The 15881-nt window shown below is 45.1% G+C and overlaps 1 protein-coding gene across 1 annotated transcript in view; it reads right to left on the bottom strand.

The window, feature by feature from the left end:
• The window catches only part of LOC148532315 (phospholipase B1, membrane-associated-like), a 177854-nt gene that overhangs the window by 107210 nt on the left and 54763 nt on the right, over positions 1 to 15881 (bottom strand). The window contains exons 10-15 of the mRNA XM_088467995.1: positions 13213 to 13296; positions 7495 to 7560; positions 6001 to 6084; positions 2980 to 3046; positions 2556 to 2614; positions 1661 to 1734 (exon numbers count right to left, since the gene is read on the bottom strand). Of these exons, the coding sequence (XP_088324121.1) occupies positions 1661 to 1734; positions 2556 to 2614; positions 2980 to 3046; positions 6001 to 6084; positions 7495 to 7560; positions 13213 to 13296 (434 nt within the window). The remainder of the gene's footprint in view (positions 1 to 1660; positions 1735 to 2555; positions 2615 to 2979; positions 3047 to 6000; positions 6085 to 7494; positions 7561 to 13212; positions 13297 to 15881) is intronic.

Genomic DNA, 15881 nt, shown 5'->3' with positions numbered 1-15881 from the left:
GGCAAATGCAGGGGGGGTTTCCGTATGCCTGGAAACCCCCCTTCCCAGCCCACACCATGACCACAATAGAAATAGTAGATTGTTACTAGTGCAGCATGTTCTTCTCAGTATCACAAATGAAATAATTAGCACCACCTGTGGATCTTTTAACATGTATCAGCCAGTAATAAATAACCTGTGCACTAACTAGAAGACCTGGAAAACATGCACTGTTAGAGATGCACTGCTATAGAGCCCATTATGTACATATATGTCCAGGGCAGTGCTAGGTTCTTCTGCTGCTCCCCCAGACTCCCGGACTTGCTCCAATAGTCTGGAATGGAGCCCACATCTAAAATGAATACATTCAGCTCAGGCAGGATGACCTTACTGCCGCATCTAATGGCTTACTGTGATTACCGATCCTGTATATGCTGGAATTATTACACACAATACACTTTGTATGATGCTTATTAAAGCTGGATAAGTACTAATCATGCCCTGTTCATTGACAGGCCACACTCGCTGTACAATTAAGCATTTGGAAACCCCCCTCTGGAAATCCTGCGTTTGCCACTGTACAGCTCAGCTCCCAACTGTCATGTTACAGGTCAGCTCCCAACTGTCATGTTACAGCTCAGCTCCCAACTGTCATGTTACAGCTCAGCTCCCAACTGTCATGTTACAGGTCAGCTCCCAACTGTCATGTTACAGCTCAGCTACCAACTGTCATGTTACAGCTCAGCTCCCAACTGTCATGTTACAGCTCAGCTCCCAACTGTCATGTTACAGCTCAGCTCCCAACTGTCATGTTACAGCTCAGCTCCCAACTGTCATGTTACAGCTCAGCTCCCAACTGTCATGTTACAGCTCAGCTCCCAACTGTCATGTTACAGCTCAGCTCCCAACTGTCATGTTACAGCTCAGCTCCCAACTGTCATGTTACAGCTCAGCTCCCAACTGTCATGTTACAGCTCAGCTCCCAACTGTCATGTTACAGCTCAGCTCCCAACTGTCATGTTACAGCTCAGCTCCCAACTGTCATGTTACAGCTCAGCTCCCAACTGTCATGTTACAGCTCAGCTCCCAACTGTCATGTTACAGCTCAGCTCCCAACTGTCATGTTACAGGCTGTGTTTAAACAAATGACAGTTGGGAGCTGATTACTGATTACCCCAGTTACAGTTAGCAGCTGATTACTACTCTACTTTATCTCTCTCTATGGCTTGATACATCTCCCCCAAGATTCTAAAACCTCTCAAAAGTAGAAGGAAAATGTATTGAGGTAGCATTATTCAAGTACAGTACATTCTATAAAATGATGGGTAAAAGCTGATTGGTTGCTGTGGCCAACTTGTCCACTTCTCCACTCTTTAGGTTTGATACATCTCTCCCTCAATCTCTAATGAGAAGATCCTCCCCTTTAGTACCTAACATGCCCCTAGGTGGGGGCAGCACTAGAAACAGCAGAATTGTTCAAATATAATACAAAAAAAATACATTGAAACATATTAATTAACCAATGCTGCTAAGGCAGCACTACCAGAGAGCTCCTGCTCCCAAAGTCCCTGAGAACAAACTGATGATTTCCCGGCTAGGGGATATAGAGGGGGAGGAGCTTCATTCAGCGCTAACACCTATATGCCATGTCAGAGACATTCCGCATTACTCTTCCACTCACCTCCAGGACAATCCACGGTACTCAGTCACCACGTCTAGGAGGTCAATGACGATGGCACCCGCTCCATTCCCCGCCTGGTACAAGTAATGACAACCTGGATTACACCCATAGCACTCTTTACATGTGAGAAGACATGACAGCAAGCTACTGTATCTCAGTTATACAGCTAGAACTGATTATGGAGCCTTGTCTAGAATGTGACCTGGATTACATATATTCACCTCTAGTAACATCAGATAGCAATGTAACCCTGGTGGCATGGCCGGAATGGGCATCTGGCAACCAGATGGGCCGGTCCGGCCGTCTGAAGGCATGGATGTGCAGCTCTGCCTCCCGGCGCTCTGCTTAGGGATGGCCATCGACCATCAATAGTTAACAATCATTGATGGTTAACTACCGATGGCCAATGGTTTTGCCATTGATGGCAGAGATCTAATGGTTCTCTGTTATCGATGGCAGACTAGGACCTGATGGTTCTCTCCCACAGCACAGAGCTTTGCCTCGCCCCTGGTTGCCTGCTAAACCCCGATTATGATTGGCCCACGGGCCACCATGCCTGCCAGCAGCAGTGGTTAATGAGGGGTGCAAACCATCGACGGTTCACCATAGATGGTTGTGTGCCATCGATGGTAATCACCGATGGAACCAATGATGGTGACCATTGATGGACTGCCCATTGTTGGCCATCCCTAGCTCTGCTTGGCCGGCAGGCTTTAACAAGACATCAAGTTGCGCAGCCGCATACTGGAGGGGGGGGATTGTTAGCCCCAGTCCGTCCTTACCTGGTGGCTAGGGAACCTATGCGAGTACCTATGGCCAGAGCACTAAGGCAGGCTACTTGACTTCAAGTGCTTAGAATTAATTTGAAGTTTCCCCTTTGATAGTTAATACTTACAGTCAGTGAGTCTCCCAAAGCACCGATGACTTTAATGTCTGCTGGCTTCAATCTGTGAACTAAATAAGTCAGGTTGTGTTAATTGTGTCATTGCCCAAAGGAACGAAGTAACACATCAGAGATAAACACGTTAACAAAACTTATTATATATAGCAAAATGCCCCCCCCCCTTACTGTACACTACTGTACATGGATATTAGAAGTCCTCAGGAATTGGGGCAAGTGCTTTGATATCTGTAATTATTTACAGCAGTTCATATAGTGTAGGTTTTTCGTGTGAACACTGAAACAATGGCATCAGAAATCGCTGCGCATTCAGATAATGTTGGCAGGAGTTTATACATATATTAACATCACTTGTGCATCAGCTAGAGGCTTATACTTCTTTATCCTACATCTGCCGAGGACAGGAACCCATACTGACCAGAGATGGGGATTGTGTCTGAAGGACTCAGGTCAGCACAGGAGAAATTGGACCCGATCTTCCTTGGCTGCAAACACAAATAGAGCTGTGATTGTTTCATTTCCGGGAACATTCTGCAAACTGAACAGGCAGATTCTAAATGTGATCACATAAGGTGCAGTATCATATACAAAAAACGGCTTTTCTATGGGTCCTGAGAGAAGCCAGGATCTGATGGCACAGCAATGGGGTCAGTATAGCACCCACCTCCTTTCTGAATTTATTAGCATGTGCTTTAAAGTTGGCATCATTAGAAGATGCATATAAAGAGGAGCTTAATATGGAATTAAGGAAAAGGACACTATCAAACTCTCTGATATCATCTGACATCTGAGACAAAAAAAATGCTGCAGGTCAACAGACTAAAGTTGGGTACACACTTAGCGATGTGTACACGAACGATATGTTGGCTTGAAGGGCGACATATTGTACTGCGTGTACACATTGATCAATGTAATGAACGAGGGAACGATCGCCTCGTTCCATCTTTCATTACCTGCAACGGCGCCGCATGCGATATCGTGCGATTGGCCCTGCAGCACGGCCGACAGGACGATATCGCATGCGACCGCAGGTGCATGTAGTTACTTCGTACAAACTGGATGATCTTCTGATACTGTATGTCGTTCCGGCTCGGCCGACATTATCCTAGTGTGTACCCAGTTTAAGAATTGCTTATTAATTTAAAATGTTGATTATTTTCACATATCAACATTAATAAAGTGAAAATTTTTATTTGGCCCAGTGTTAAACATGTTAAAAATGTATAACAATTAGAGATGAGCGGGTTTGGATCTAAGAGATCCGAACCCACCCGAATTTGGGGGATCCGGGGCGATCCGAGTGCAGCTCGGATTTCCCTGCCTGCCCCGGATCCCTGACCCGAGGCAAAACCTCGCAACTCCTCTGTGGAGTCGCGAGGTTTTGTTTTCAGTGGGCTTAACGCTGATTGGCTGAGAGAGCCGTCTGTCATGGCTCTCAGCCAATCAGCGTTAAGCCCATTGAAAACAGCACAAAAGAAGAAAAAAAAGATGGCGCCCATCATCCCCCGCCGCCGGCACCCCCGCGTCAGACACCACCGGCACCCCCACTGGCAGCATCCCCCGCTGCTGGTACCATCACCGCCGACACTCCTGCACCGCCGCCCAACGTACTGAGGACACCGTCAGCGACCCCCACACTGCCGACACTCCCACACTGAGGACACCACCAGCACCCCTGCACTGCCGACACAGTCAGCAAATCTGCACTGAGGACACCGCTGGCACCCCCGCTCTGCCGACACCACCGACACCCTGCATTGAGAACACCTCTGCACTGCCGACACAGTCAGCAAACCTGCAATGAGAACACCGCTGGCACCCCCGCACTGCCGACACAGCCAGCAAACCTGCACTAAGACACTGCTGGCACCCCCACACTGCCGACACAGCCAGCAAACATGCATTAAGACACCGCTGTCACCCCCGCACTGCTGACACAGCCAGCAAACCTGCACTAAAGACACTGCTGGCACCCCCGCACTGCTGACATCACCGGTACCCTTCACTGAGGACACTGCCAGCACCGCAGCACTGCAATTCCATGTACTGAGGAGGACACCATCAGCAACCCCGCTCTGCCGACACTGCTGCCACAGTAAGTGCACTATTGGTGTATCCAACCCACTCTGTATAACCCACTGTATCCATGTTGGAAATTAGAAAGTGAACTGCCACATGTTAGTGCCGCCCACTGTGTCACTTAACTTAGTCAGCCAGCTAGCTGGATGAAACCTTTTGGCCTTAACTAGATGAAGCAAATAATATTGTGAGGTGGTCAAAATTGATTGGAAATTATTGGAATCAAATGTTATTGAGGTTAATTATACTGTAGGAACAAAAACAGGCCCATTTTATGTGATTTTATCTGTTTTTATGATTTTTTAAGAAAAAATCCAGATACAAAACCAAAACACGAAAACAAAACACGGAGGTGAGGTTTTGGCAAAACCAATCCAGATACAAAACCAGGGTAGATCCAGATCCAAAACCAAAACACGTGGGTCAGCGCACATCTCTAATAACAATTGATCAGAGAGTACTGATGGTGATTATGTAGTATATACTGGTGTGTGTGTGTGCGTCCCAACATTCAAGGATCCAGCCCAGCAGCAGCTGAGCTTGCTGGGTACACACTGGCCAAAATATCAGCCGTTCAAGTGAATGTCCGATATATATCGTGTGGGCGTCGGCCAGTGTCTACAGACGAGGATACCGCCTGTACACTTGCTGCAGCGGACACCGGGGAGGGGGGCGCGAACCAACCCCCCCGGCCAAGATGGAGTGATGGTTGTTCAGTGTGTATGAACAATCATCATCCACAGATCAGTCGATCTGCAGGTATATCTTTCAGGTGTGTACCTAGACACCAGCGGGTTCTGAAAACTGCAGCTACAGATAGGAGAGAGACTGTCTGCCAGCTGTCGCTATTGTGATGGGTCTATGTCGAACACTCTGAACTTTGTCCCAGGTATAGGGACAGTCAGGGAGGTACAGTAGGTTCTTCTTCACTCATGTCTTGCGTTAAAGGGGAGCCTACTGAAAATGATACCACACCTACCACCAGGACACTTTCAGAATATTTCACAGGACCTGTCTGATGAATGGTGGCCTAAAGTGATAATAGGATGGAAAGTGAAGTAACATTTTTAGTTTACTGTGTCCACCTTAAACTTTTCCTGTTGGACCCACAATCCTGCAAACCTAGGTACAGTCTGACTTGACAAGGGTGGTAAGCGTGTACATTATATATGTACTTGGCAATTATGCGCATTCTGTGCTTTATAAATAACCTTTTGTGTGGGTACATAGGGCTCACACCAGGCACAGACGGCTGCTACAACAGTATTTTTAGTAAATGTATAGTGTCACAGAGCAGGGCTGGGGGGAGATCACATGATCACATGACAGTACATAGGGGATGTGGTGTCACACATATTACCTGTGCTCCGCTGTCTGCGGTCTGCATCATCTCTCTCTGCCACATGTAGGGACTGTTCTTATGCGTGCTCAGGAATGGCGTGTCCTGTGTGCATAACAGCAAACAAACCATTAAGTCATCACAGCATTGGTTACTATTATCAGACATAATGTAAATGTTTTTTTCTTATAGGAGCAAAACATATTAAACATGTACCGTCCAGAACCTTATTCTTTGCCTTTGTGCAGTGTCCCCACGTCACCTTTCACTGTATGCACTAATAATATGCACATTATCATGTATTATACTATTTTCCTCTCAAGAGATCTGCAGAAGATCGCTCGTCCTAACTCAGTAGAACTAGAAACTAAACAATATTACTCTTAGCTTTTGTTTGTGGCTCAATAGGTAACAGCAACAATTCTTTTTCATCTATATACTATTTGCTTTGATATCCTATCGGTAATTTATTGCTGTATGCGCTCTGTAGTAGACTCTATCCAGCTATTACTTCTCCTACTGCATCCATATTGGGGGTCCTGTCCCGGCGTGTATTAATACATGGTAGTCGGTACATCATTTCTTAAGCTATCACTGTGTTTCTGAGCTCGGCGTCAGTGTCGGTAGTGCGAATGAGCGCCCATCAGGCTGCGCATGTGTCAGGGGAGGGCCAATGGGGAGCGGGGTCCCAGGGAACCCTCTCTGGTAAAATTTGCGTAACAGTGTCCTACAGGCAATTATGGGCTAATGCCATCCATATGTTACTATGGGCTAATTCTGAAGCTTAGTACATCCCGACAACCATCAAACCCTATGGGAGCTGCTTTTGTGGTTGGAGATGCCACTGTTGTATAATGGAGGTCCCTCCTCATTGTGTTCAGGGGTTCCTGAAGATTTGCGGGTACCCCCAGAATCAGGTGTTTTCGGGGGATGTCCAGCAAATATTCTTAAATAAATATGCCCCTTAATCTGCTCCCTAATCATCCCAGACGTTCCACTGTCGGCCTGACGCTGCTGGGAATCGAACTGCTGCCCATGCGGCCGGCGGTATTGCATATCGATTCCTCCCAGACCCCTGCGTCTGACAAGGTACCGTCTCTCTCCATCTCTCCGTATGGCCCTGTCCATTCCATGCAATACATTTGTCTCAAATTTGAACAAAATAGAATCTTCACCCTGTAATAGCCACAGACACTAACATGCTATAATCAGTCACGCAGGCTGGAGTCTTCTGCATGTATACGCCACCATGCTATTATTAAGTGGAGAAGTATTAGGCGGGGTAGGTAACGTGCGGCACTCCAGCTGCTGTGGAACCACACATCCAGGCGTAGTAGCATACCAGTCACAGTTCTGCAGTTAAGCATGCGGAAGCTTTGGCAGTGCATTCTGGGATGTCACCATTGTGCAGTTCCTTCCACAGCAGCTGAAGTGCCAGACACTGCCTTCCCCTCGTGTAATCTATGCCCTGTTTACAGCGAAATAGGTCAGATCACTCACTGACTTAGAACTTACCTGCACCGAGCACTGCACCGTGTACATCTCTCCATAGTTATTGAAGTTATTTCTCTCAGAATCCACCTGCAAAATCATTCACGTTGGTGTATTAGTCTTATATAGCTGTATATACAGAACTACTTCTACTGGTATTATATTACTATGGGATTATTTCTATGTGAGGAGCATTACTGATAATGTATGTGTGTGATCAATGTGTCAGATATATGGAAATATAGTATCAGGAGATGATAGTCTATGTACTTCTGCACAGAACCTATATGGGTACATTTCTTTGGACTGTACACTGTGGGACTGGTTCAGCAAGGATCGCATTTGCAAAGCTGCACGCAGGCTATAGATATATGATGTATGCACGCAGGCTATAGATATATGATGTATGCACACAGGCTATAGATATATGATGTATGCACGCAGGCTATAGATATGATGTATACACGCAGGCTATAGATATGATGTATGCACACAGGCTATAGATATATGATGTATGCATGCAGGCTATAGATATGATGTATGCACACAGGCTATAGATATATGATGTATGCACGCAGGTTATAGATATGATGTATACATGCAGGCTATAGATATGATGTATGCACACAGGCTATAGATATATGATGTATGAACACAGGCTATAGATATATGATGTATGCACACAGACTATAGATATAAGATGTATGCACGCAGGCTATAGATATGATGTATACACGCAGGCTATAGATATGATGTATGCACACAGGCTATAGATATATGATGTATGCACGCAGGCTATAGATATATGATGTATGCACGCAGGCTATAGATATAAGATGTATGCACGCAGGCTATAGATATGATGTATACACGCAGGCTATAGATATGATGTATGCACGCAGGCTATAGATATATGATGTATGCACACAGGCTATAGATATCTGATGTATGCATGCAGGCTATAGATATGATGTATACACACAGGCTATAGATATAATACATCATATATTTATAGCCTGCGTGCGCAGGCTATAGATATAAAATGTACGCACGCAGGCTATAGATATGATGTATACACGCAGGCTATAGATATGATGTATGCACACAGGCTATAGATATATGATGTATGCACACAGGCTATAGATATAAGATGTATGCACGCAGGCTATAGATATGATGTATACACGCAGGCTATAGATATGATGTATGCACACAGGCTATAGATATATGATGTATGCACGCAGGCTATAGATATATGATGTATGCACGCAGGCTATAGATATATGATGTATGCACGCAGGCTATAGATATGATGTATGCACGCAGGCTATAGATATATGATGTATGCACGCAGGCTATAGATATGATGTATGCACGCAGGCTATAGATATGATGTATGCACGCAGGCTATAGATATGATGCATGCATGCAGGCTATAGATATGATGTATGCACGCAGGCTATAGATATATGATGTATGAACACAGGCTATAGATATATGATGTATGCACACAGACTATAGATATAAGATGTATGCACGCAGGCTATAGATATGATGTATACACACAGGCTATAGATATGATGTATACACGCAGGCTATAGATATGATGTATGCACGCAGGCTATAGATATATGATGTATGCACGCAGGCTATAGATATATGATGTATGCACGCAGGCTATAGATATAAGATGTATGCACGCAGGCTATAGATATGATGTATGCACGCAGGCTATAGATATGATGTATGCACGCAGGCTATAGATATATGATGTATGCACACAGGCTATAGATATAAGATGTATGCACGCAGGCTATAGATATGATGTATACACGCAGGCTATAGATATGATGTATACACGCAGGCTATAGATATATGATGTATGCACGCAGGCTATAGATATATGATGTATGCACGCAGGCTATAGATATATGATCTATGCACGCAGGCTATAGATATATGATGTATGCACGCAGGCTATAGATATGATGTATACACGCAGACTATAGATATGATGTATGCACGCAGGCTATAGATATATGATGTATGCACGCAGGTTATAGATATGATGTATGCACGCAGGCTATAGATATGATGTATGCACGCAGGCTATAGATATATGATGTATGCACACAGACTATAGATATAAGATGTATGCACGCAGGCTATAGATATGATGTATACACGCAGGCTATAGATATGATGTATGCACACAGGCTATAGATATATGATGTATGCACGCAGGCTATAGATATATGATGTATGCACGCAGGCTATAGATATAAGATGTATGCACGCAGGCTATAGATATGATGTATACACGCAGGCTATAGATATGATGTATGCACGCAGGCTATAGATATATGATGTATGCACACAGGCTATAGATATCTGATGTATGCACGCAGGCTATAGATATGATGTATACACACAGGCTATAGATATAATACATCATATATTTATAGCCTGCGTGCGCAGGCTATAGATATAAAATGTACGCACGCAGGCTATAGATATGATGTATACACGCAGGCTATAGATATGATGTATGCACACAGGCTATAGATATATGATGTATGCACACAGGCTATAGATATAAGATGTATGCACGCAGGCTATAGATATGATGTATACACGCAGGCTATAGATATGATGTATGCACGCAGGCTATAGATATATGATGTATGCACGCAGGCTATAGATATATGATGTATGCACGCAGGCTATAGATATATGATGTATGCACGCAGGCTATAGATATGATGTATGCACGCAGGCTATAGATATATGATGTATGCACGCAGGCTATAGATATGATGTATGCACGCAGGCTATAGATATGATGTATGCACGCAGGCTATAGATATGATGCATGCACGCAGGCTATAGATATGATGCATACACGCAGGCTATAGATATGATGTATGCACGCAGGCTATAGATATATGATGTATGAACACAGGCTATAGATATATGATGTATGCACACAGACTATAGATATAAGATGTATGCACGCAGGCTATAGATATGATGTATACACACAGGCTATAGATATGATGTATACACGCAGGCTATAGATATGATGTATGCACGCAGGCTATAGATATATGATGTATGCACGCAGGCTATAGATATATGATGTATGCACGCAGGCTATAGATATAAGATGTATGCACGCAGGCTATAGATATGATGTATGCACGCAGGCTATAGATATGATGTATGCACGCAGGCTATAGATATATGATGTATGCACACAGGCTATAGATATAAGATGTATGCACGCAGGCTATAGATATGATGTATACACGCAGGCTATAGATATGATGTATACACGCAGGCTATAGATATATGATGTATGCACGCAGGCTATAGATATATGATGTATGCACGCAGGCTATAGATATATGATCTATGCACGCAGGCTATAGATATATGATGTATGCACGCAGGCTATAGATATGATGTATACACGCAGACTATAGATATGATGTATGCACGCAGGCTATAGATATATGATGTATGCACACAGGCTATAGATATATGATGCATGCACGCAGGCTATAGATATATGATGTATGCACGCAGGCTATAGATATAAGATGTATGCACGCAGGCTATAGATATGATGTATACACGCAGGCTATAGATATGATGTATGCACGCAGGCTATAGATATATGATGTATGCACCCAGGCTATAGATATATGATGTATGCACGCAGGCTATAGATATGATGTATACACACAGGCTATAGATATAATACATCATATATCTATAGCCTGCTTGCGCAGGCTATAGATATAAGATGTACGCACGCAGGCTATAGATATGATGTATACACGCAGGCTATAGATATGATGTATGCACACAGGCTATAGATATAAGATGTACGCACGCAGGCTATAGATATGATGTATACACGCAGGCTATAGATATGATGTATGCACACAGGCTATAGATATATGATGTATGCACACAGGCTATAGATATAAGATGTATGCACGCAGGCTATAGATATGATGTATACACGCAGGCTATAGATATGATGTATACACGCAGGCTATAGATATGATGTATGCACGCAGGCTATAGATATATGATGTATGCACGCAGGCTATAGATATATGATGTATGCACGCAGGCTATAGATATATGATCTATGCACGCAGGCTATAGATATATGATGTATGCACGCAGGCTATAGATATGATGTATACATGCAGGCTATAGATATATGATGTATGCACGCAGGCTATAGATATGATGTATGCACGCAGGCTATAAAATGGGGCCTGCGCTGATTCCCAAACATCGTGAATCTGCGTTCAGCAGTGCACAAGCGTTCATTGCTGAATCAGACCCAGTGTTTGGGGACATGAATGAAGGTTGGTGCCCAGATAAAAGGTGCTTACACTTGGTGTAAAACACAGCAACAAACTGTACTCTGTTATTTTTCTAGCACTGAGTAGGAGACAATATACTGTTTATTTCCGAAATTTCTAAGTTGATGACCCAGATATCCCCCTGTGCATGCGTCGTATGATGTACGCGCCATGGGGGATGCTGGGAGGAATACGATTGGATCTCTCTCGGGGAGGAATGCGGAGAGAAACGCATAGGCTTCTATTTGGCAATACCATCTATTGCTGGCGTTGCCCATCGATTCCCGGCTCGGGAAAGTAATGCATTTCAGAGCTTGGTACATACGGGGAATGCGGCTAAAACTCAAAAAAAGGTATTTGTCAGAGTTTTGCCCGCGTTTTCCCTTTAGTAAATCCCACATATGTAACTAATCTATATTACACTCTTCATCTACATCATGCACCATGCCATGCACCTACACATTGGCATCAGGGCCGGTGCTACCATTAGGCTTATTTCACACTTGCTGGTTTTAACCGGGCGGCAAAAAGCCGCCCATTTTTTTTAGACAGCCGCCTAAGGGCCCCGGCCACTGGAGGGCACCGCTGAGTCCACAAAAAGCAATTAACGGTATAATTCATGGCTGAGTGGCATATTATGAATTTGCAGCAGTGTTATTAGGTACATTATGCTGTGTGTCATATTGTATATAGTATATTATGAATTTGGGACACTGCTGTGTGGCATGTTATTTAATTGGGGAGACTGATGCGTGGCATATTATGAATTGGAGGGAGCAGGGGCTGTTGGTGACATGTTGCCTAGGGCGCCTGGAAACTTTGCACCGGCCCGTGCGTCATTCACCTACGTATACCATGGGTCTAAAACATGTCGTTCCACTACACAACGCAATTTATCTACAACATGTCATTCTCTGTGTCATTCACCTACACCACTATACCCCAGAGTTGCCTACCTTTACAGAACTCTTCCCGGGAGAAGCCCGGGTAAAAGAAGTAGGAGGGGGGCGATGGGGGCGGGGCCTGACAATTTGCGTCATTAAGCCCCGCCCCCTCGCGGTTAAATTGCCGCGATAGGCAAGAATTTGCATAGGGGCAGGGCCAAGTGACATGATTCATGTAGAATCATGTTTTAAGCCCAGCCCCCTACACGGAGACCCGCGATTGGCGCGGGTATTCTTCTCATTCTGCCCACTTCGCTAGGAAGTGGGCAGAATGCGGGAGAAATGCCTACCCTTCCGGGGGTGCGGGGGGTTACCAGAAAAATCGGGAGCCTCCCGCGAAAACCGGGAGGGTAGGCATGTATGCTATACCCTCTGCTATAGACATAAATATCAGTCAGATATTCATCACTTACCACATTCAGCACAGGATGTAAGGCCACCGTAAAATCTCCCCTCGTGTCATATCTCTCAGAACGTATTAATCTCTCAAGAGCAGCCTGGAACAGAAACAGCCTATGTCAGTGTCAGCTTCCCATGATCCCTACCATCATTCCCTACAGTTATATTACAGTTTTGTGACCTCAGCTCACTTACAAAGCTGGAGATTCAGGGCCATCTAAACATATAGACACACCGTGCAGGACCCCACGCTTCTAGGGGCCTTTGAGCAGGGTGAGGCTATGCCAGGTTGCATCTACACTAAGTAGACAAATGTGATTGGACGCCCCCGCGGAAGCGAAATGCATACCATGCATACTATTGTACCCAAGTTCCAAATGGCCACCAGAGCCGTAACAAGACTTTTTGGTGCCCTGTGCCAGAGAGAGCATTGGTGCCCCCCTCCCCATTTTTTAAATAGGGACATAGGATAGTGCACCTGAAAAAGGGCCATGGACTCAGGGGGAAGAGCCAGGAAGGAATTAGGACGGCCAGCAGATGCTGGGATAAAAGAAGAGGAAGCTACAAGTGAGAATGATAATAAAACAGGGAAATTGACAGGCCCAAACAGCGCCCCCTGCCCTGCAGTGCCCTGTGCCATGGCACTGGTCGCACTACCGTAGTTACGGCCCTGATGGCCACTAATGTGATGGTTCCGACAAGAACACTTGGTAGGGAGGCCCATGCACTTGCAGTTCTGCAATGCCACCTGTCATGTTTCCAGGGCGACGCTGGGCTGGTATACAGAAGATTCGGTAACCCGGGAGGACTGGCCAGCTCAGAGTTCAGATCTTAACCCCAGTGAGAACCTCTGGGACAAATTTGAGCCACGGGTGCGTTCTAGGCCGACTCAATCTTCCTCAGTGTCACGGTTGGTCAGTGTACGTAAGGCAGAATGGCAAAACATACCGCCTGCTGCTATCCAGGGACTTGTGGACAGTTTGCCAAGAAGGGTGTCGGCAGAAATCACTGCACGTGGTGGGCCTACACAGTATTGACATCAATAACATCTCGTTGATCTATTTGCTGTCCGGGTCCACACAAATCCCCCAGGCCCCCCTCTCTCATGGAGCCCTCATACTTTAATCACAGCTGCAGTGAAGAGCAGGAACTGTACTGCGAGCTGGATAAAAGAAGAGGGAGATGGAGTCCGTAATCCTCGCTTTATATCATGAATTTTATGTTTAAACTTTGATTCTGTTGAAAGTACAATACCAATACCTCTAGAGGTTTAATTTTTTTGACCATTTACATTTGTATTCCCGTGAACCGGTGGGTAGGCGCCCCAGTGCATTTGCTTTGCCCAGGGTCTACAATGCTGTTAAGATGGCCTTGGGGAGTTTTTTTAAATCTTGGAGAAAGATAAAGTGGAGAGAGCGCAGCCTGTAACATGACACCTAGGAGCTGGTTGGTTGGTACTTTATCTTTCTCCAAAATTTGATAAATCTCCCCCAGACTGATACAGGTAATGGTTTAGGAACTTTCTCTCTTTCCAATATGTATCTAATGAACCTACGAATGATAGATTACACACAAAGCCCATACACTAATGCCAGTTCTGTTTTTTTGTGACCATGCAAAGATTCCCGAAAACAAAACAGGGAGACTGTGGGCCTGATTCAGACCCACTCGCGAGCGGCTGTCCGCTCGCAAGTGGGTCGATGTTATGGACTGAGCATGCGCACGACGGAGGGAGCTCCGTCGTGCGCATGCGCCAGACGCGACGAGCGAAGGAAAGTCCTTCACTCGTTGTGTCCGATCAAAGGGGGCGTGCTGTCAATGTTGATTGACAGCACGCCCCCTTTGGTAGGCGTTCCGGGGGCGTGCCTCCCTGACGGGGGCGTTCCCACGGGAACGCCTCCCGTCAAAAGCCGGCCCACTGACATCACTAGTGATGTAAGTGGGAGTGATTTTGGCTCTGATAGAGCCAAAATCACTCCGGAGCTTGCGGTTGAAAACCTCAACCGCAGGCTCCGGCTCGCAATTTCAATGGTCGCGATGGTCACGACCATCGCGGCCATCAAAATGCACGCTCGTATAGCCTGTGGGTGGTGACCCACAGCTATACGAGCGTCCAGGAGGACGCTCCATTTTCATGGAGCCCGGCCCTCATTCAGAGCGTGCGCTCTGCTCAGAGCGTACGGCTCTGAATGAGGGCCTGTAACTTCTATTTACTGGTTACTAATTAAGTCAGAAGATGACATTGAACATTTAATTTAGATTTTCAGATAATTGCAATTAAATTCCAATGACTGGTGTTGCTTAAGATTCCCCCTGATAAGTGCAGATCATTTTTATCTCTGCAGGTTTGATCAATTGAGAGAGATGGAATTTCAGTTATATTTATTATGTAATCAGTTTATGTTATAAATTATAATCTTATGTTTATCAGATGAGGACAAGGTGTGTAATAATAACCTCGGGGCCAGGTCAGATCTTCAGGCAGAGCAGATAGATATTGCATGTATAATGTTTATTGAGTGTAACCTGTTCTATGATGCAAATACATTGTGAATGTACAACTGCTACTTCTAAATATAAATGATGGCTACACATAGGCTTGGCATGGCGTTTGGCCTGAGCACCAAATGGTATGCTCTAACATGGGCTTTAATCACTATCACGCTCTTATAATAAACAATAA

This window comes from Taudactylus pleione, unplaced genomic scaffold (genome assembly GCF_031769625.1).
Source record: "Taudactylus pleione unplaced genomic scaffold, aTauple2 ptg000079l, whole genome shotgun sequence".
Lineage (NCBI taxonomy): Eukaryota > Metazoa > Chordata > Amphibia > Anura > Myobatrachidae > Taudactylus > Taudactylus pleione.
Note: the sequence above shows the minus strand (reverse complement) of the source record. Positions and strands in the feature narration are given on the sequence as shown.